Raw genomic sequence first — 21217 nt, forward strand, 5'->3', positions numbered from 1 at the left:
GAGAGAGAGAGAGAGAGAGAGAGAGAGAGAGACAGGGGTAGGGGGAAGAGAAGAGACAGACAGAAGAGCCCTGGCAGAGGCGCAGGTGTTAGTAATCACGCTTCTGTACCACATTTGTGACCTATTTCCCAAGCTTCTCATTTCATTTCTCCTTCTGTCCAATTCAATTCAATAAACATTTATTGAGCACCTACTATGTGCCAGGCACCCTATTAAGTACTGGGGACATAAAAAGAGGCAACTGGCAGTCTCTGTCCTCAAGGAACTCACAGTCTAATGGGGGAGACAATATGCAAACCAATAGAGACAAACACATTATATACAGGATAGATAAGAAATAATTGAAGGAGAGAAGGCACTAGAAAGAGGAGGGGTTGGGGAAGGTTTACTGTAGAAGGTGGGATTTTCATTGGGACTTAAAAGGAGCTAGAGAGGTCAGTGGTCAGAGTGGAGGAGGAAGAACAGTCCAGGCTTGGGGGGCAGCCAAAGAGAATGCCAGGAGCCGGGAGATGGAGGGTCTTGTTTGTGAAACAGCCAGGAGGGTAGAAGAGTATGGGGAAGGCATCCCCTCAGTTTCCAATTCTTGGCCCCCACAAAAAGAGCTGCTGTAAATATTCTTGTACATGTGGGTCCTTTTCCCATTTGTATGTTCTCTCTGGGATATAGCCCTAGAAGTGCTATTGCTGGGTCAAAGGGGGTGCACACTTTTATAGCCCTTTGGGCATAGTTCCAAATTGCTCTCCAAAATGGTTGGATCAGTTCACAACTCCACCAACAATGCATTACTGTTCCAATTTTCCCACATCTTCTCCAACATTTATCGTTTTCCTGTTTTGTCATATTAGCCAATCTGATAGGTGTGAGGTGGTACCTCAGAGTTGTTTTGATCTGCATTTCTCTGATCAATAGTGATTTAGAGCATTTTTCCATATGACTATAGATAGCTTTGATTTCTCCATCTGAAAATTGTCTGTTCATACCTTTTGACCATTTATCAATTGGGGAATATATTTTAGAAATGAGACCTTTATCAAAGACACTGGGTGTAATTCCCAGCTTTCTGCTTCCCTTCTAATCTTGGTTGCATTGTCTTTGTTGGTACAAAACTTTTTTAATTTAATGTAATCAAAATGATCCATCTGCATTTCATAATGTCCTCTACCTCTTGTTTGCTCATAAATTTTTCCATTCTCCATAGATCTGACAGGTAAACTATTCCTTGCTCTCCTAATTTGCTTATAGTATCACCCTTTATGTCTAAATCATGTACCTCTTTTGACCTTATCTTGGTATATGGTGGTATATGGTGGTATACGGTGGTATATAGATGTTGTTCTATACCTTATTTCTGCCATACTGTTTGCCAGTTTTCCCAGCAATTTTTGTCTAATATTGAATTTTTATCCTAGAAACTGGAGTCTTCGGGTTTATCAAACGCTAGATTGGTAACTATGGTCATTTGCTACTGTGTTTTGTGTACCTAATCTATTCCACTGATCTACCTCTCTATTTCTTTTTTTTTTTTTTAAGGCAGTTGGAGTTAAGTGACTTGCCCAAGGTCACACAGCTAGTAAGTGTCAAGTGTTTGGTCTGAGGCTAGATTTGAACTCAGATCGTCCTGACTTCAGGGCCAATGCTCTATCCACTGCACCTCGTAGCTGCCCCACCACTCTATTTCTTAGCCACTACCAGATAGTTTTGATGACTGCCACTTTACAATATGGTTTTAGACCTGATACAGCTAGGCCACCTTCTTTTGTGTTTGTTTTCATTAGTTCCTTGATATTCTTGACCTTTTGTTCTTCCAAATGAATTTTGTTTTTATTTTTTCTAGCTCTATAAAATAATTTTTGGTGGTTTGATTAGTACGGTGCTGAATAAGTAAATTAATTTAGGTAGAATTGTCATTTTTGTTATATTAGCTCAGCCTACCCATGAGCAATGGATATTTTTCCAGTTGTTTAGATCTGATTTTATTCACATGAAAAATGTTTTGTAATTGTGTTCATACAGTTCCTGGGTTTGTCTTGGCAGGTGGCATCTCAAATATTTTATATTGTCCACAGTTATTTTAAATTTCTCTTTCTATCTCTTGTTGCTGGACTTTGTTGGTAATCTATAGAAATGCTGATGATTTATGTGGGTTTATTTTGGATCCTATAATTTTGCTAAAGTTGCTAATTATTTCACCTAGTTTTTTAGTTGATTCTCTAGGATTCTCTAAGTATACCTTCATATCATCTGCAAAGAAGAATAGCTTTGTTTCCTCATTGCATAGTCTAATTCCTTCAATTTCTTTGTCTTCTCTTATTGCTATACCTAACATTTCTAGTACAATATTAAACAATAATGGTGATAATGGGCATCCTTGTTTTACCACTGATCTTATTGGGAAGACTTCTAGCTTATCCCCCCTACAAATAATACTTGCTGATGGTTTTAGATAGATACTACTTATAATTTTAAGGAGAGCTCCTTTTATTCCCATTCTCTCTAGTATTTTTAATAGGAATGAGTGTTGTATTTTGTCAAAGGCTTTTTCTGCACCTTTTGAGATAATCATATGATTTCTGTTGGTTTTGCTATTGATATGGTCAATCATGCATTCCTGGTATAAATCCCACCTGGTCATAGTGTATGGTACTTGTGATATATTGCTGTAATCTCCTTGCTAGTATTTTATTTAAAATTTTTTGCATAAATATTCATTAGGAAAATTGGTCTATAGTTTTTTTTTCTGTTTTGGCTCTTCCAGATTTATGCATCAGCACCGTATTTATGTCATAAAAGGAATCTGGTAGGACACCTTCTTTGAGTATTTTTCCAAATAGCCTATATAGTATTAGAATTAATTGTTCTTTAAATGTTTGGTAGAATTCACTTGTAGATCCATCTGGCCCTGGGAATTTTTCTCTTAGGGAGTTCATTGCTGGCCTATTCAATTTCTTTTTCTAAAATTAGGTTATTTAAAAATTCTATTTATTCTTCTGTTAATCTGGGCAATTTATATTTTTGTAAATATTCATTCATTTCATTTAGATTATCAGATTTATTGGTATACAGTTGGGTAAAATAGCTCCTAATTATTGCTTTAATATTCTCTTCATTGGTGGTGAACTCACCCTTTTAATTTAATGCCGGTAATTTGGTTTTCTTTTTTCTCTTTTAAATCAAATTAACAATGGTTTATCTATTTTATTGATTTTATTTCATAAAACCATCTCTTAGATTTATTTATTAGTTCAATGATTTTCTTACTTTCAATTTTATTAATCTCTCCTTTGATTTTCAGGATTTCCAATTTGGTGTTTAATTTGGGATTTTCATTTTTTTTTCAATTTTTTTTAGTTCCATGTCCCATTTCATTGATATGCTCTTTCTCTATTTTATTGAATTAAGAGTTTAGAGATAAAAATTTCCCCTGAAGCACTGCTTTGGCTACGTCCCATTAATTTTGGTATGTTGTCTCATTATTGTCATTCTCTTTCATGAAACTTTTAATTGTTTTTATAATTTGTTCTTTGACCCACTCATTCTTTCAGATTAGATTATCTAGTTTTGTCTTAATCTGTCTTTCCATGGTCTTTTATTCAATGTAATTTTTATTGCATCATGATCTGAAAAGGATGCATTTAATATTTCTGCCTTTCTGCATTTGACTGTGAGATTTTTATGCCCTAAAACATGGTCAATTTTTGGGTAAGTTCCATGTTCCACTGAGAAAAAGGTGTATTCCTTTCTATTCCCTTTCAGTTTTCTCCAGAGTTGTATCATATCTAACTTTTATAAAATTCTATTCACATTCTTAACTTCTTTCTTGTTTATTTTGTGGTTAGATTTATCTAGTTCCGAGAAGGGAAAGTTGAGGTTCCCCATGAGTAAAGTTTTACTGTTGCCTCCTAGGATTCATTTAGCTTCTCCTTTATAAGTTTGAATGCCGTGCCATTTGGTACATATATGTTTAGTATTGATATTACTTCATTATCTGTGGTACCTTTTAGCAAGATGTGGTTTCCTTCCTTGTCTATTTCAATTATATTTATTTTTACTTTTGCTTTGTCTGAGATCATGATTGCTACCTTTTTTTTTTTACTCCAACAGAAGCATATTATGTTCAACAGAAGCCTATTACGTGTGTTTACAAGAAACACATTATATTATATACCATACTTCTTAAATTATCTCTCCTGGATCTATTTTCTGGGTCAGTTATTATTCCAATGAGGCATTTTACATTTTCTCCTTTTTTTTCATTCTTTCGATTTTGTTTGATTGTTTCTTGGTGTCTTACAGAATCATTAGCTTCCATTTCCCCGATTCTAATTTTTAAGGAATTATTTTCTTTGAGTTTTGTGCCTCCTTTTCCATTTGGCCAATTTTACTTTCTAAGGTGTTGTTTTCTTCAGTGAATTTTTGTACATTTCCCACTCCCCCATTTTTTTGTGCTTTCTTTACCAAGCTGTTAACTCTTTTTTCATGATCCTTTTGCATAACTCCCAACTCTTTTCCCAATTTTTCTCCTATGTCTCTTATTCGATTTTTTAAACTCCTTTTTGAGCTCTTCCATGAGGACTTGTTAGGCCTGAGACCAATTTGTAGTTCTCTTTGAGACTTTGCACGTAGGCATTTTGACATTGTTGTCCTCTTCTGAGTTTCTGTTTTGATCTTCCCCGCCGCCATAGCAGCTTTCTGTGGCCAGGGGTTTTTTGTTTTGCTCATTTTCCAGCCTCTTCTCCTGGGGCGCAGGGGGCAACATCCCAAGCTTCTTGCTCAGGGGCCAGGGGCCTGGCCCATGGCTCACTGTGCTGAGGCCTCCCAGGCTGGTGGCTCGCCTATTGTGCTGGGACTCCCGGGCTAGGGGCTCACCGGCTGCTCCGAGGTCTGCTGCCACGGCTGGACGCCTCGTTGACGGCCCACTGTGCTGCTGGTCAGCTGAGTCTGGACAGCAGTGCGTCAGTGGCTGCTCTGTGCCGCGGCTAACAGCCTTCCGCTGGTTTGCCCACATTCTGCCTGCGCTGGGCTGTGCTCCCCCTTTGTCCAAGTGAGACAGACCTTTCCTGTGATCCTTCTAAGTTATCTTGGGCTGGAAAATTGCTTCACTCCATCCTTTCGTGGGTTTTTCACTCAAGAATTTGTTCTGAGGCTTGATTTAAAGTTGTTTGCAGGGAAATTGGGGAGAGCTCGGGCAACTTTTCTTTGCTATCTGGGCTCTGCTTCTGTTCCCCACATCTTACGCATTTTCACAGAGGCGTATGTGAGGCCATGCTCCCTTGTTGGGATAGCGTCTGGTCCTCTCCTGGGCTATTCTGTCAGTATTAAGCCTGGTCTTCTTTGTGATGCACGCCTTGTTGCGTTTACAAGAGTTGTCCCTCTGCCTCCTTCGTGTAGCTTCAAGCCCTGGTGAGGGCAGACACAAGACTCCGGGTGAATATATTCTAATCGGCCCTCGCTGACTGCCCTCCGTTCCTTGGTCAGAGCCCCCCGTGCCTGAATGTTAAATCCTAGCGCAGACACTCAGAACCCACACACCTCGTTTTCTTGGGCTTCCGGGTGGTGCCCTTCTCTCCTGAATCCCCCGCCTTCAGCCGGCAGACGTGATGACCGCTGCAGCTGTGTCCCCACGGTCTGCGGCTTTCCTGCCGGTGTTCTGGTCCCTGCCTGTGCTTTACACCTCCCTGAGGGGAGTGATGTCTCCTGCGCCCTCATGACCCCCAGATGGAGTAGTGGTCGTCGGACTGCTCTTTGTGGGGTCTCCATCACATCCCAGACGTGCGCCCACCACCTGCAATGTGACAGATCCACAGAGACATGGGGTTTAATTCAGCTCACCAGAGTGTGCAAGGACCTCAGCCCCCAAAGGAGCACCGTAAGGGGGCACGTCGAGGCTCACAGGGGACTTGCTCAGGGTCACCTAGCTAGCGAGAGCTGGAACTAGACCCCAAGTTCATATCTTCCTCCCCCTCTGGGGCTCTTTCTTTCCATGACCCGGGGCTTCTGTAGCAGAGTGCTGGGCACCAGGGCTGACTCGGGGCCAGGCTGGCCAGGGATCTCCATCATGCCTTCTTCCCGAGAGGCCTTCCCTGTCCTCTCGGCCTCTCGGCCTCTCGGAATTGTACCCATCCTTCAAGGCCCAGGCCGGGATCTGTGACTTTATTCCGGGTTGGGGAGGCGCTCATACTTCTCTTTCTATTGGTCCTTGGCTTTTCTCCCTTGAATCCAGGGCTTCAGAGAAGCCTACTAAGCTCTGACTGCGGCCCAGCCTCATGCTCAACCAGAGGAAGGGGCAGTCAGAGGCCTGGGAACTGAGGCAAGACTGGGCCTCCATTTCCTCATCTGTACAATGGGGAGGTTAGACCAGACAAGCCCTGAGGTCCATTCTGGCTAGTTCCAGGATCCTGCGACCCTGCTCCCCTGTGCTGGACTCCAGGCCTCTCTCAGGGAGGAAATGAAGCCTTGGGTAGCCAGTCCTCATTGCCCGTCTCCTGCTGCCTCCCAGGAGAAAACCTCTGGTCCTCTGTTCTGGTTCAAGCGTATGTGGAAAGGATTTGGTTTGGTTCATCTGAGGAAAGACCCTGGAGAGACCGTGGAGGAGGGAAATCAGGAGAGCTCGGGTGGAGGGAACTGGGAATATTTATCCTGGAAAAAACTTGGAGGGGTGGGATGGGGAGGGCTCATTGTAACTGTGTTCAGAAAGTCATTCTGAGCCCTGCCCCAAAATGGAGGCCCCAAAAGGAGGTCATCGGTGACAGAAGGGAGCCAGCATGGATGCTTGAGGGGGAGCAGACAGCTGAGGCATGGTGGTCCTGAAAGGAGGAGTGGGAAAAGATGTAAACTAGAAATAAATTAGCCACAAGATAATCTGGGGTGGGGGAATGGGTGAGGGAGCACCTGGGAGCACTGGAAGCGGGGAGGTGGTCCTGAAATTGAGCCTTAAAGGAATCGGGGATTCTAAGAGGCACAGGTGAGGAGGCCAAGCATCCCAAGCATGAGTGTGGCGGTGGTAAATGGAGTTGGATGAATAAGGAACATGTGGAAGGCCATTTGGCAAGACCATAGCATGTTCGAAGTGAAGTAACAGGAAAAGCCAAGGAGCTGGATGAAACCAGTTGTGAAGTTTAAACACCAAGTAGGAGGGTTTTTAACTTGATTCTAGAGGGAATTGGCTCTTCCCATAGAGGAGCCATTGGTGTTTCCTGAGTGACCTGTTCGGCTGTGGGCTTCAGGACGATCACTTTGGAAACTTCGTGGAGAATGAGCTGCAGAGGAGAGAGCCAAGTTAGAGGTTGGCAGTCTTGTCAAAGGGCATCTGAACTGTAGTGGTGGCCAAGGAAGGGGATGGAAGGATGGATGGGTGGATGGGTGGATGGATGGATGGATGGATAGAGTGGGTGAATGGATGGGTGGATGGAAGGGTGGATGGATGGATGGATAGATGGATGCATGGATGGACAGGAGGGTTGTCATGGAGAGAGGAATGATAGACGTGGCAACTGTTTAGATAAATGGAGAAAAGAGTCAAGGCTGATAGCAATGTTGGGAGGATGGCAGTGCCCCCAGTGAAATTTGGGGAGTTCAGAGGAGGGGACAGCTTGGGGTGGGGTAGGGAGAGAGTTCAGGTTGGGACTGTTGAGCTGGAGGTGTTTCTGGGACACCCAGTTGGAAATGTCCAGATGTGAGTGGGGCAGGACTTTAGCTGCAGAGAGTGACTCAGGCTGGATTTGTTGATATGGGACAGCAAAGAGGGGATAATTAAACCCATATGAGCTGATGAGATCACTGAGAGGGGAGGAAAGGGCACAGGACAGAGCCTTGGGGAACGCCCAGTTAGGAGGCTGAGGTATGTGTGTGTGTGTGCATGCGTGTGTGTGTGTGTGTGTGTGTGTGTGTGTGTGTGTGTGTGTGTGTGCGCGCCAGTGGAGGGGGGCTGCTGCCTTAGATGATGGTGGCTCTGTGCTCCTGGGAGCCCTCTTCTTGGAGGCTGGAGGAGAGGGTGGATCTGGAGTCCAGGATGTCCGGCAGACACGGTTGACTTAGTTTCTAGAGTCAGACAAGTGAGCTGCATGGAAGGTCTTAAGCCCGCAAGATGCCATGGCTGAAAGGGGCCAGCACTATGACCTGGGAGGGGTGTGGCCCCCTCATTTTACAGATGAGGAAACTGAGGCTTTGCCAAAGGCTTGCTTTAGTCTTTCAGCTCTATAAAGCATGAAGTGGAGTGGGGAGAGAGTCGGGAGGGGATGACCGACTGCTGGTATGTGGTAAATGTGTGTTTATCCAGTGAGTGAGTGAGTGCATGGATGGATTCAGAGCCAAAGGAGAGGGCGGGGTAGAGAGCTGCAGCTTCCTCCTTGGCCACGAGGGGGCGCAATGACCCTGAAAGTAAAGCCTCATGTGTCTGGCAGCCAGCCCATGCCCAGCCTGGAATATTCCAAGCCTGGAATAAGGAAAAAGCCCTGATTTCCTGGCAGGCCCATGTGCTGTTTGGGGCCCAGGTTTCCAGGCGTCTTGTCCAGCCTTTTGAGCAGCTAGGCCTGCTGTGTGTTAGTTGGGATGTGAGGCGCCCCCGAGACCCCCAGTGCCTAGGATGGGGGGCTCAGAGTCTGGGTAAAGACAAGTAGCCTGAGCCAGTCCCCCGTCCCCCTGTCTGATCTCCGTCTTGAGCTGGGAGCTGCCCAGGGCAGGGAGTGGCCCAGCTCCTGGTGTGCCCCCCCTGTCCCGAGGGCCCTGGGAAGGCCGGGCAGATGGTCTGGTTTCTGGGCAGTCCCCAGCTGGGCATGTGGGGAGAGAGACCCCTGATTTTACAGAGAGGGAAACTGAGTCCTAAAGGGGCGGTGCTCCTTGCCCTGGCCACGTTCCCAGATTCCATTCTGGGAAGAGCTGCAGTCCCCAGAATGTGCTTTATCACACACACACACACACACACACACACACACACACACACACGCACACAATTCTGGCAAGAAAGAACCCGATGCCGGGTCCTCACAGCAGCTCCAATTTTCCTCGTGCTGTAAGCTCTCCAAAGCACTTCTTTCAACAAGACCCTATTGAGGGTGGGGAGTCATTATCCACATTTTACAGATGAAGAAACTAAGGCCCAGAGAGGGGCAGGCACTTGCCCCGAGTCACGAGTGGAGGGGACCGTAGGGAAGGTCCTCCTGTCTGGGCCACAGACTAAAGGGACAGGCTGGTCAAAGCGGGAGAGGCCCTGGGGTCAAAGCCTCGGTAAGTCCAGTGGCTGAAAAGAGCAAGGCCTCAGCTCCCCTCAGCTCCCCTCAGCTCCGGACAGAGAACATTAGGACTTGTGCCTAGAGAAAGTGTCCTGGGCTCGGCCCCACCCCCTCTCCCTGGGCCGTCCTGTGCCTGGCCCCATTGCTCAGGGAGGAAGCCCGAGGCCCCTGCTGCTGGCCCTGATCAGGCCCGCAGCATCCCGGTGTGTTGTGGGAGTGAGGCCAGTGGTCAGCAGAGCCTCTGCAGGGGGTGGGGCAGGGCGTCCTGGCATATCCCCAGTGCTTAGCACAGGGCCTGGCACACAGTAGGCACTTAATTGATGCAGATGGGCTGTTTGGTGCTGGGCTCTGCTTTCCTCTCATCCAGCTCAGGAGAGGCTCCAAGGTGAAGCAGGAGTCAGCATAGAGGAGCAGCTCTGAACTTAACTTTTCCTCTCTTCGAAATGGGTGTGATAACAGCAAGTGCTCTGAAGGTCTGGAAGCCTGGAGGAATGGGAGCTTTTGTGATATCCCCGGAATTAACTATGCAGTTAATGAATACTGGCACCCCGGCTCTGAGACCTTGGGCAAGTCCACCTTCTCGGGCCCCAGGGGCAGATCTGCATGGGGGAAGGAGTTCCCCACCTCCATGAAATCCCAGGTCCAAACATCTCTCCCTTCCCCTTTGCCCCATTCATATTCTTGTTACCCCGAAGGACTCTCCAAGTGTCCTGGGGTCCCAGGGAGGAGAATCAGCTGCTGGGGGGACCCAGTCAGGCTCGGTGGGCAGCTGGCGAGCCGATGGAAGGGAGGGAAGGGGTCTCGGCTTCCTCCTTTGTGCTGGGAGGCTGGAGCTGTCCAGGGCCACCCAGGCCCCCTTCTCAGGATGGGCCAAGGAGAGGACAGCGCCCACGACGTCAGACGCATACCTTGTCTCCGGCTCTCATGCCTTTTCAGTCACCCAAACTTTCGATTCTTTCTTCGCTTCCTTGGAACCCCCACTCTGGGCTCATGGAGCTTTGTTCTAAAGTCTGAAGAGGTGGTGTTCCCACGTTAGGTTATTCCTGGTGAGCCAGGACCTCCCAGCCCCAGAAAACAGGAGCTTGGGGGGTGCCTCTTCCTGCCCTGACCTCCCAAGGCTGCTCCTCGCAGGGGGTCAGTTCCTCAGGAAATGCAAGGCCTTGGAGGGTGAAGGACGTCGGGGCTGAGGGCCAGAAAAACACCAACCTGGCCGCTTTTGTTCCAGTTCAGAAGGCTGAGGCTAGGCCTGGACCCACATCTTACTCCAGCACCCTGCTGGAGCCCCAGCAGGGAGACTGAGCTCTGTCTGCTGGAAGCTGCTGGGGTGGCTGGAGCAGTCCCTCAGGCACCCCTGGGCCTCGGAGGCCTCAGGATGGGTCAGGGTGGGCGGCCGAGGGGAGGCCGGGGGAGGGGAGGGGAGGGACACCCCCCTCTGCTCTGCCCCAGAGGCCCCTGGCTGCTGGGGGAATGGGGCAGACGCCTCCAGATGGGCTCCTGGCGGGCCATCCTGGTGCAGCCGTCCACCCCACACCTGACTGGCAGGGACCTCTGGGAGCATCTGCGGCTCCCTTCTAGGGGTTACACTAAGGGTTTCTTTATCGAGAAGTCAGGATCTGTTCTAGTGGCAAGCACCCTGGATCTGAGAATGGGAGAGCTGAGTTCCAATCTGGGTTCTAGACTTGGGACAAAGCCTTCTCTCTGGGTCTCAGTTTCCCCATCTATAAAGTGAGGTGATGACAACAGTTTGTTTTTACACCATACTTCAAAGTTTACAAAGCGTTTCTACAAATATTATCCAACAACAATAATAAAAGCCGCCAGCATTTGCAGAGCACCTACTATGTGCCAGGCTCTGCATTGAGCGCTTTACACATCTCTCATTGGTCCCTACAACAACCCTGGGCGTCGCTGGCCATTACGGCCCTCACCTGATAGATGAGGAAAATGAGGCTAGGGTAAGTGACCTGCCCAGAGACACACAGCTCATCAGCGTCTGAGGCGGCATTGGAACCCAGAGCTCCCGGCTCTGACCCCAGATTCCAGGTGCCTTGCTGTTCCTTGCTGCTCTCCTGACTGATTCGGGGCCAGCCTTTCTGGCAGGGCTGCGGTGGTGGTGATTCGGGTCCCGCGATCTCACCTCTCCGCATACATACACAGTTAGAGGCAGCCAAGGAGGAGGCCCCACAAGGAATGACTGGGCAAGCCCCTCCCTCCCTCCTTTGTAGTACGGGGCTAGACCAGATACCACGGAAGTGCCCTTGTAGCTCGTAATCTGAGTCCTGCGAGCGCCAGGGCCTAACAGAGACAGGGGCTGCAGGAAGCACCTCCAGCAGGCAGTGGCTCTGGTCGGCCACTGGCCTCCCATCCTCGGGACCGCTGAGGCCCAAGGACTAGACAGGCGGTGTGGCCTGGGGCGGGTGTTTGGCAGGCAGGGCATGTGTGTCCACAGAGGAAACGGGGGCCCTAGCTTTGGTGCAGCCCAGGAGCTTGGCAGATGGACCAGTGCGCCAAAGAGGTGATGGGGTGAGAAGGCAGCACCGGGGATCTGGGTGGCCACCCATAGGCCGGGTCCCGGAGTGCCTTTGAGGCTCAGGGTCGGGGCCTTTGCTTGAAGGTCCCTCCAGTCTCTGCCAGGCTTGCTCTGGGACAACAGGGCCCTAGGAGGCAGGGTCATGCTTCCCGAAGGAGGGGTCGACACGTTAGAAGCCCTGGGTGCCTGGTTCCAGCTGTGGCCCAGCCAGGATCGATTTCCTGAATTCCTCCTCATATCATGTCACCTGGGAAGGGGAATCTGATAGCAGGGATGGCGGGGTGAAAGGGAACTCAGGGACGCTTGGGCAGGCTCTGGTAACCCCCAGAGAACTGTCCCTGGTCCACTACACAGCTCACCTTTCCAGGGCCTGGAGTGCCTCAGCCGTCCCCTGGCCAAGGATCGAGACACCCTTCCCATCCTCAGCCTGTGAAACCTTTCCAGCCTCTATACACACCCAGCCTAGCACCTGCCCTGTGCTCGGGCCATGGGTATGTGACAGGGGCCGAAAGGACGTTGCTTCCCTTTTCTCTCGGGCTCTCAGGTTGGTAAAGTGTTTGGCTCACAACACCCCTGAGAGGTCAGCAGAGGATCACCAGCCCCATTATCCAGATGAGGGCACCAAGGCTGAGCAAGGCTGGAAACACTGGGTCCAGGGTATCTTATATTCTATTGCAGACTCTCCTGGCCGAAAGAGGCCTTGGGGGTCAGTGCGCCCCGCCCAGACCTGAGCCAGAGCCCTCGTTGACCGGTACCAGACAAATGGTCATCCAGGCTCTTCTCAAAGGTGTCCAGGAATGAGGAACTCATTCCCCTTCAAGGCAGTACCTGCCACTTTGGACCAGCTCCCACTGCAAGGAAGATCTGCCTGGCCCCCAGTCTATGTCTGCCCTTTGGGTGGCTTCCCCGCACCCCTCAGACAGGAGATCATTCAAACCAAACTATCTGGTCCAGCCTGGCCCTATGGCTGACCATGCACCTGCCATATTTCGTCTCCAGTCTCTGCCCTCCCCTTTTGCTCCTGAGAGTAAGCTGAAGGAGAACCCCCCCTCATTTTTTAGGGTTAAGTTCCTGGGGCCCAGAGAGGAGAGCAGAACCTGGGTAGCAAGCAGCTGTGCCAGGATCAGAACCCAACTCCTGTGCCTTCCTCCCGGAGCACACTGCTTCTCCCCAGTGTCCCGTCCTTATCTGACCTCTGGGTCTCTTCTGTTAACCTGGGCCCAGGAGCAGCTTCGATGTTTCCTTTCATGCTGTTGTAACCTGGAGTTCTCCTAACCCAACACCTCGGAACGTGTTTCCTATATTTCTCCAAATCCCTCACGGTTACTGTGCCTCAGAGCACAGAGCCCACCCTAACCCTCATTCCGTTCCTGGCCCCACTTTGTTTTTTGTTGTTTTTGTTTTTGTTTTTTAAATTAATTTATTTTGATTTATCAACAATCCCTTCCATATGCTTTTGACTTTAAAATTTTTCTTCCCCTCCCTCCCCAGCACCCTCCCTAAGATGGTTCGCAATCTGATGTAGGCTATACATATACCTTCCTATTCAACATATTTTCACATTAGTGATGTTGTAGGTAAGAATTAGAACCAATAGGAGGAACCACCAGAAAGAGGAAATAGAACACAACAGAAGAAAAAAATAGCAAAGAGTATGCTTCATCTGCATTCAAACTCCATAGTTCTTTCTTCTTTGTGGATAGCATTTTCCATCATGAGGCCTTTGGAGATGTCTTAGACGCTTGTATCGATAAGAAGGGCTGAGTCTATCAATATTAGTCATCGCACAACATGGCTGTTACTGTCTACGACGTTCTCCTGGGTCTGCTCACTTCACTCGGCGTCAGACCATACAAGTCTTTCCAGGTTTTTCTGAAGTCTGCCTGCTCACCATTTCTTATAGCACAATAGTATTCCATTACATTCATATACCACAACTTGTTCAGCCATTCCCTAATCGATGGGCGTCCTCTCAATTTCTAATTCTTTCTGGCCCCACTTTATGCTCCTTTGCTGCCCCCACTGAGTGTGGCTGGGGGCTGGTTCTTCTGGGGATCTTTCTTTCCGGCCCCCTGGGGCAGATGCCCAGGGTGGGAGGCCTGGGTGCCCCATCGGCTTCCAGAGGAGCTGAGTCCCGCCCAGCCTAGCCCGGCCCACTTTCCCCTGGACCCTGACCAGCAGATGGGGTGGAAGGGGGTCAAACCCTGAGGTTGGTTGAATTTGCATTTCTACTCATATTTTTCACATGACTGTGGATAGTTGTATTTCATCATCCTTTGACCTCTTTGTATTAAGAATCGGCTCCTGGCCAGAGATTAGCATCCATTTCCTATTTATCTCGGAGAAGGGTCGCCTGGGAGAGCTGGCCGGGAGGTTCCTCTCCCTCTAGGGTTTGGCTGCATCTGCCTGGCCTTTAAATACAAATCCAGGACTCGACAACTGTCTCATCCCCTCTTCCTTGCAGTAGGAGAATCATGTTTGGCCAGGCTTGGTGAGGGGGGAGGGTCACCAACTGAGCGGTGGCCACCACCTGCTTACTGGCGCTGTCCTCATCAACCCTGGGCTGCCCAGATCTGCATTCTCCCTTCTCTCACTGGCTGTCGGAGCTGGGAGGGGCCTGAGGGACCAGCCAGGACAACCCCTTGGCTTTACACATGGGGAAACTGAGGCCCAGAGAGGGGGTCACAGAGAGAAGTTAGTGGCAGAGCTGGAAGAGGAGCCTGGGGGTGGGGGGGCTGCCTTCACACCCAGAGGTCTGAGGTATCTCTCTACCCTGATACGCCCATCCTTGTATGGAGCCACTCCAAGGAAGCTGGCCACTTGGCGGATCTCAGGGCTCAGTGTGAATAGAAATCAATCAGTTAATCAGCAAGCATTTATTAAGCACCAGCTGTGTGCCAGGTGTGGTGCCAGGTGCTGGGGACCCAAGGACAAAGAAGGAAAGGATCCCTGCGTGCTAAGCCTTGGCACTCTGAGTGGCCGAGGACGATGATGTCATCCCGGGACCCCGTGCTCCTTCTGGTTGTTGTTAGCAGGGAGAGGCGCTGAGGCCAGGGAGCGTCTCTGGGCTGGGGGGCCACCCAGGCCTCCTCCTCCTGCTTCCGCTGCTCCCTGGGGCTTTTCTGGACCAGCCAAACCAATGTCCTTCTGCCTTTTTTCTGTCTCCCCAGGGCTTCCTTTCCTTCACCCTGGTGTTCTTGGTGGCGGTGCAGGTGACCTTCTGGAGATACCGGGAGCCGTCCAAGGTGAGTGAGGCCTCCTCAACTTTTCAGACAGGCTCTGCGCTCTGAGTTGGACCAGGGGCCTGCCTGTAAGTGTTTAACCACCGGCTCTGGGGGGGGCAGGGGGAACGACTCAGGCCCGATGTTTAATCTGCATTATGAATGTTTTCAATCACATTCTCAAGTCTGCACAGCCCACAAACAATCCCTCCAGCCCAGATTTGAAGCATTTGCCTATTTCTGCGGTGTAGGTATTCACGGGGACAGTGCACCAGTGAGGGTGGGATGAGGCTCCCGCCCACCTTGATTGCACCCTCAGGGGTCTATGGAAGGCTCAAGGGATGGAAAGACCAGCAGCAGGAGGGGAGGGCAGCATTTCTTCCCAGGGCCAACCAGGAGGGCTTCCTGAAGGAGGCAGGCCCTCTGGGTCACAGTGGGTGGGGAGAGGTGATGGGTGTGGATATAGGTGGCGCTGACCTGGAGAAACTCCAAGGGGACCCAGGAGCCTGGCTCAGACTTCCAGGGCAGTGAAGGGCAGGAGCACATCCTCTCCCCCTGCACCTAGAGTTGCAAAGTATATCTTGAGCTGGCTCTGGATTTCTTCCTGGAAGTGGTGATGGACCCAAGGGCACCACGCCAATACTCTCAGCTTCCTGCCGCCAACCTGGCGAGAGCTGGGGGGGTGATGCCAGGCCCTGGGGGGCAGGGACCCCTGGGGGCACAGGCAGAGTACGTTCCCTGCTGCTTGGCAGCGTCTCTCTCCTCCGGGCCAGGGGAGGGGGGCTGGGCATAGAAGGCTGAGGAAATAATATTAACAGTAATGGAGAGGAGGGTAATTGGAGACACGGCTGCCATGGTGGAGAGGGGTGGCTGAAAGAAAGGAGGTGAGAGGATAAAGAGAGGAGAGAGACAGAGAGAGACAGAGAGAGACAGAGAGAGACAGAGAGAGATAGAGACAGAGAGAGAGACAGAGACAGAAAGACAGAGAGAGAGAGAGGGACAGAGACACAGAGACAGAGAGGGAGAGACAGGGACAGAGACAGAGATAGAGACAGGGACAGAGACACAGAGAGAGAGACAGAGAGAGACAGGGACAGAGAAAGAGACAGAGAGAGACACACAGAGACAGCAGCAGAGACAGAGAGACAGAGACAAAGAGACACAGAGAGACAAAGAGAGACAGAGGCTAAGAGAGAGACAGAGACAGAGAAAGACAGAGAGAGAGAGAGGGACAGAGACAGAGAGAGAGGGAGAGAAAGAGACAGGGACAGAGACAGAGATAGAGACAGAGAGAGAGAGAGACAGAGAGATACACAGAGAGACAGCAGCAAAGACAGACAGAGACAAAGAGAAAGACAGAGACAAAGAGAGACAGAGGCTAAGAGAGAGACAGGGAGAGACAGAGACAGGGACAGAGACAGAGAGAGACAAAGACAGAGAGAGACACAGAGACAGAGACAGGGAGAGACAAGGAGAGAGATTTGGCCTCAACGCCAGGAAGGCCTGCGTCCAAGCCCTGCGCCGGGAGGGGGCATTTTCTGCCTGGGAGTCCCCTCTCTCAGTGAGATCCCAGGCCCAGGCCCAGCCGTAACCTGAAACGAGCCGGTAACTCTCAGTTCTAGAGCCGTTTGAGCATTCTAAAGCTTTGCTCACAGCGACCCCTTGCACAGAGAGCCCGGAGGCTCCAGAGGAGTGTGCGGTGACCTGGTCCTAGGAAGGGCCCTGTCTGAAGGCCCATGGGGAGGGCGGGCTGTGGGAGCACGAGCTCCCTCTGGCCTGTGTGTGGGCAGCCGCATGTGGGCCAGGGTCACCACCTGAGGCTCAGCACGGTCCTAGAGGAGGCCCGCGCTGAGCCTCGACGCCACCATCTGTCCTGGCCAGAATGGCCTCTGGTGGTGCCTCCGGGTAAACTGGTCTCCCCTTACAGGGAAGGCTCCAAGGTCAGGTCCCTCACGGTGGGGGTGTTCAGGAGCCCAGTGGTCAGGGTCTATGTGGCGTCCACAAGATCAGAGCCCACGTGGCGTCCAGAGACCCGATCTGAGGAAAGGGGACAGACAGCCCTCCCCTCAGGGAGCCCCAGTCTAGAAGACAGGGAGCCCAACTCCAGGGTGTGAGGAAAGGCGAGGCGTTGCCTGAGGAGCTAACAGACCAGTCCCGTGTCCTCACCGAGGGTGGGGTGTGGGGCCAGAGTCAGCCAAGTTCGTGAACCTTCTGGTGGCCCCTGTGGGCACGAGCAGAGTGTCCAAAGAAAGCTAGAAAGCCTGGCCAAAGAGGATAGGGGCCTGACGATGCTTCTGCTGTTGCTGGCACATGGAAAGGAAGGTTGGCGCGAGAACAGACTCAGGGATGATCAAAGTACTGGTCACAGTAGCGAGCGTGTCCAGAGAGAAGGCCCATTCATTATCACATTCTATCCTCACAACAATTCTGGTGGCAGGTGCTCTTATGAGCCCATTTGGCAGATGAAGAAACAGGCAAACAGAGGTTAGGTACCTTGCAGGATCACACAACAGGTGTCTGAGGTCAAATTTGAACTCAGGTCTTCCTGACTCCCGGCCACTGTGGTGCAAGTCTGGGTTGTGCCTAATCCAAAAGTCAGAGGATGAGCAAAGGGAGTGGTTATGGGGTGGGGGTGGGGCCAGGCTACACCATCTATTAAGGGAATATGCTTAGGTGAGGACATCCAGGCCCAAGATGGGGTTGTGCATGGTGGAGAGCATTGAACAAAAATCAGTGGAGACAAAGAGAGAGGTAATATTTCCTTGGAAGCATACAAGAGACCACCGGGGCAGAAAGAGGACATAGCTAAGGAACAGGCCTGGCCCAGCCACGGGGAACCACAGTGCCCAGGGGGCCAGGAGGGATCAGCGTGTCATTCCAGACTTGGGAATGGGGGTTAGTTTGAAGCACATGAGGTTTGGTTGCTAGCCATGCTTGCATGTAGAAGGTAGGACTTTGTTTTTTGGCTAGTCAATGGGGGTTAAGTGACTTGCCCAGGGTCACACATCTAGTAAGTGTTATGTGTCTGAGGCCAGATTTGAACTCAGGTCCTCCTGAATCCAGGGCCGGTGCTCTATCCACTGCGCCACCTAGCTGCCCCTACAAGGTAGAACTTCAGAACAAGGTCTGAGACATAAGGAGAGAGGCACATGGTGGGGCTGTCTTTTCCCTCATCCATTCATTTGTATGGAAAGGTCAAAGGATTTTGAGGGGCCAGAAGAAACCACAGTGCTTCAAATGCACACAATTCCTCCAAGACTTTACTGGTAAAGCTCCTTGAAGTGGGTTTTTAGGGTAGAAGATTCCCTAAGAGGTTAACCAGGAGCCATAAGGACTTTCTAACCTTAAGTCAAATAGAGGCTGGGGATGGAGACATCAGTCCTGGGAGTAGGAGGAAGGAGATTACAAAGCAGGCAGGGGCTCCAGTTAGCAGACTGTTCTGTTCTAAGAGAGCCAGGAGCCCCCGGAGGCTAAGGCGCTGGGGAATGGGGGGTCTACCTCCTGAAGCAGAGAAAGCAAGTGTCCCCTAATGTCATATCTGAGTGTTTGAGGGTCCTGCTGTTCTTAAAGACCTGAAGCTCTGCCTCTGGGCTCTAAGCTAAAAGAGAGATGGCAGCAGCCACCCCTCTAAGGGGAGAGCCGGCCCCTCAGCTGAGCTTCCTAGAGGCTGACGTCTGAGAGATCACCCCTGAAGGGGAGCAGGCCTGGCCACACCAGCCTATGTGTGTGCTGTGGGCTCACACCGCTGGGCTTTCTGCTGGGTCCCTGGTGGGTCTCCCAGGGTGAATAGTTATCCTGGGCAGGGGGAGGGAGGAGAGAAGGAAGTCTTTAGTCAGCCAGCCAACATCCTGTCTGTTTACCTGTCTGTCTCTCTCTCTCCCCCTTCTTTCTCTACATCTCTGTCTCTCTGTCTCTTTGTCTCTGTCTCACTCTGAATCTGTCTCTGCCTCTTTCTTCTGTCTGTCTCTCCCCTCTCTCTTTCTCTCTGTCTCAGTCTCTGTCTGTTTCTCTCTGTTTCTGTTTCTGTCTCTTTCCATGCCTGTCTCTCTGTCTCTATCTCTTCTCTTTCTCTGTCTTTGTCTCTCTCTCTCTTTCTCTGTCTCTGTCCCACTCTGCATCTGTCTCTGCCTGCTCCTTCTGTCTGTCTGTCTCTCCCCTCTCTCTTTCTCTCTGTCTCTCTCTGTCTCAGTCTCCATCTGGTTTTCTCTGTTTCTGTCTCTTTCTCTTTCCATGTCTGTCTCTCTGTCTCTATCTCTTCTCTTTATGTCTCTGTCTCACTTTCTGTCTGTTTCCTCCTTCTGTCTGTCTGTATTCCCCTTTCTGTCTCTGTCTATCTCTCCCTCTCTGTCTCTTTGTCTCTATCTCTGGTGACTGGAGGAGAAATCAGGGAAACCAGGTGGGGATAGAGAAGACACCCTCATACATGTCTGAGTCTGTGATCACGAAGGAAAGAAAAACCAGTCGTGGTCTGTCACGTGCCCTGCCCTGGATTTCCAAGGAAGGATAGGCAGGGGCGGTGGAGTCAACCCAGGAATGTTGGGATGCTCCCAAGAAACAAATGCTAAAGATAAAAATTCAGATAAGGAGGGAAAGGGGGAAGCTGTCTGAGACAAACAAACAAACAGGATGCCGCTAGCCAGGGTTTCCGTGGCTCTAAAAGATATGCGTAGAAGGGGAAGTGGGGGAGGTGACAGCCGCAGACACAAGAGGGTGGCCCTGTCCAGTGAGGCGTGACCGGAGCCCAGCCATCTGGACACTGGGATAGAGCTGGCCAGGAGAGCCGTGGACGACAGGCACAGGCCTGTCGGGGGAGAGGAGACCCGAGAAGGGGTAGGACCACGGCTTGAGGCAGATGGAATGGGGAGGTGGCTGGAAGGAGGAAAGCAGAGTTCCCCAATTCTCCCCTTCCTCTCTCTTCTCGGCCAAGAAGAACGCCTTTTGGGCTGAAAAGGACAGTGCAGGACAGAAGAGGCCGGCAGAGTCCTGAGACCAAGGGGGACAGTCACCAGGCCCAGCTGAAACAGCGCTGGGTCCTGGAGCCACTGGCCGAGATACCTGAAAGGTGACAGGCCAGGAGAGGGTTGGGGGCCTATTCCAGACAGAGAGAAAAGCAAGTCTGCAAAGTCTAGGCCAAGGAGTTGGCTTTTGGCTCCTGGCAAGCCTTTAGTGCCGGCTCTTAACGGAGTGATTAGCAAACGGCTAGAAAAGGGCAGGGTGACCCGGAAGAGGCAGCATTGAGACCAGGTCCCCCTAAGCTAACCTGACGCCCTCTCTCGACAGCTCTCAGAGCGGGAGAATGCCCAGGCTCCCGTGAAGCCTGGACTGGCTGGATGATTGTATATTTGGGAGATTTGGGGCTGACTGAATTAGGGGACCCCAAGAACGGTCACTGGTGACTCCCTGTCCCCTCAGAAGGCAGCCCCAGGAGCCCGGGCTCCAAAAGACCAGATCTGTGAGGGGCACGGGCCTTCGTAGCGCCCGCTTCTACAGGCCTTTCAGGTTTGCCGAACCTATACAAACAGGATCACATTTGATCTTCACAGCTCTGGGAGGTAGCTGCTGTTATAACCCCCGTTTTGTAGATGAGGAAACCGAGGCAGGCAGTAGTTAAGTGACTTGTCCAGGGTCACCTGGCTAGTCAGTGTCTGAGGCTGGACTGGAATGAGAGTCTTCCTAACCCCAGGCCCAGCACTCTGTCATTGGGCTGCCTTGGTGAAGGAATGAATGAACCAGAAGCAATCGGGGGATTCGGGGGGCAGGCTCGACGTGAAGAAGTCAACAAGGAGGGTGGTCCCCGCCTGGGCGGCGGCCCAGGGAGGCCGCTTGGGAAGTGCTCGGGGTGCCCGGGCGGGCTCGGGGAGGGCACTGCCCCCGGTGCCGCTGAGCAGGACCCGCCCCGGGCCGCTGAGGGCGTCGGTCCTGGCCTTCCTTGCTGCTCTTGGCCGGCTCTGTAGCACATAAGGGATCAATCAGGGCCCGGCGGTGACTCAGCCGAGCCCGTCACACTCCTAACCCCCATTTTATAGGAGAGAAGACTGAGTCTCTCAGAAGGGAAAGGACTGGGCGGTGGTCTCCTAGAAGCAGGCCTGGAGCCCAGGGCTTCCCTGCAGACCAGCCCCAGCCCTGGGTGAGGCAGGGAGGGTAGCCTACCCTCCTCCCCAGCCCTCCCTGCCGGCCTGGAGGCGCTGTCCGGCTGGGCAAATGGGGGTGGGGCCCTCAGGAAATGCTTGGGGTGTGTG

General features: G+C 51.3%; 1 protein-coding gene across 2 annotated transcripts in view; it reads left to right on the forward strand.

The window, feature by feature from the left end:
* The window catches only part of TSPAN32 (tetraspanin 32), a 35605-nt gene that overhangs the window by 6598 nt on the left and 7790 nt on the right, over positions 1–21217 (forward strand). For both annotated transcript variants that reach the window (XR_003569669.1, XM_027868676.1), the window contains exon 4: positions 14928–15002. Coding sequence is in view for 1 of the 2 variants with exons in the window: in XM_027868676.1 (XP_027724477.1) it covers positions 14928–15002 (75 nt within the window). In the remaining variant the exon portion in view is untranslated. The remainder of the gene's footprint in view (positions 1–14927; positions 15003–21217) is intronic.

This window comes from Vombatus ursinus, unplaced genomic scaffold (assembly GCF_900497805.2).
Source record: "Vombatus ursinus unplaced genomic scaffold, bare-nosed wombat genome assembly UNPS02014790.1, whole genome shotgun sequence".
In the NCBI taxonomy this organism is placed as follows: Eukaryota; Metazoa; Chordata; class Mammalia; order Diprotodontia; family Vombatidae; genus Vombatus; species Vombatus ursinus.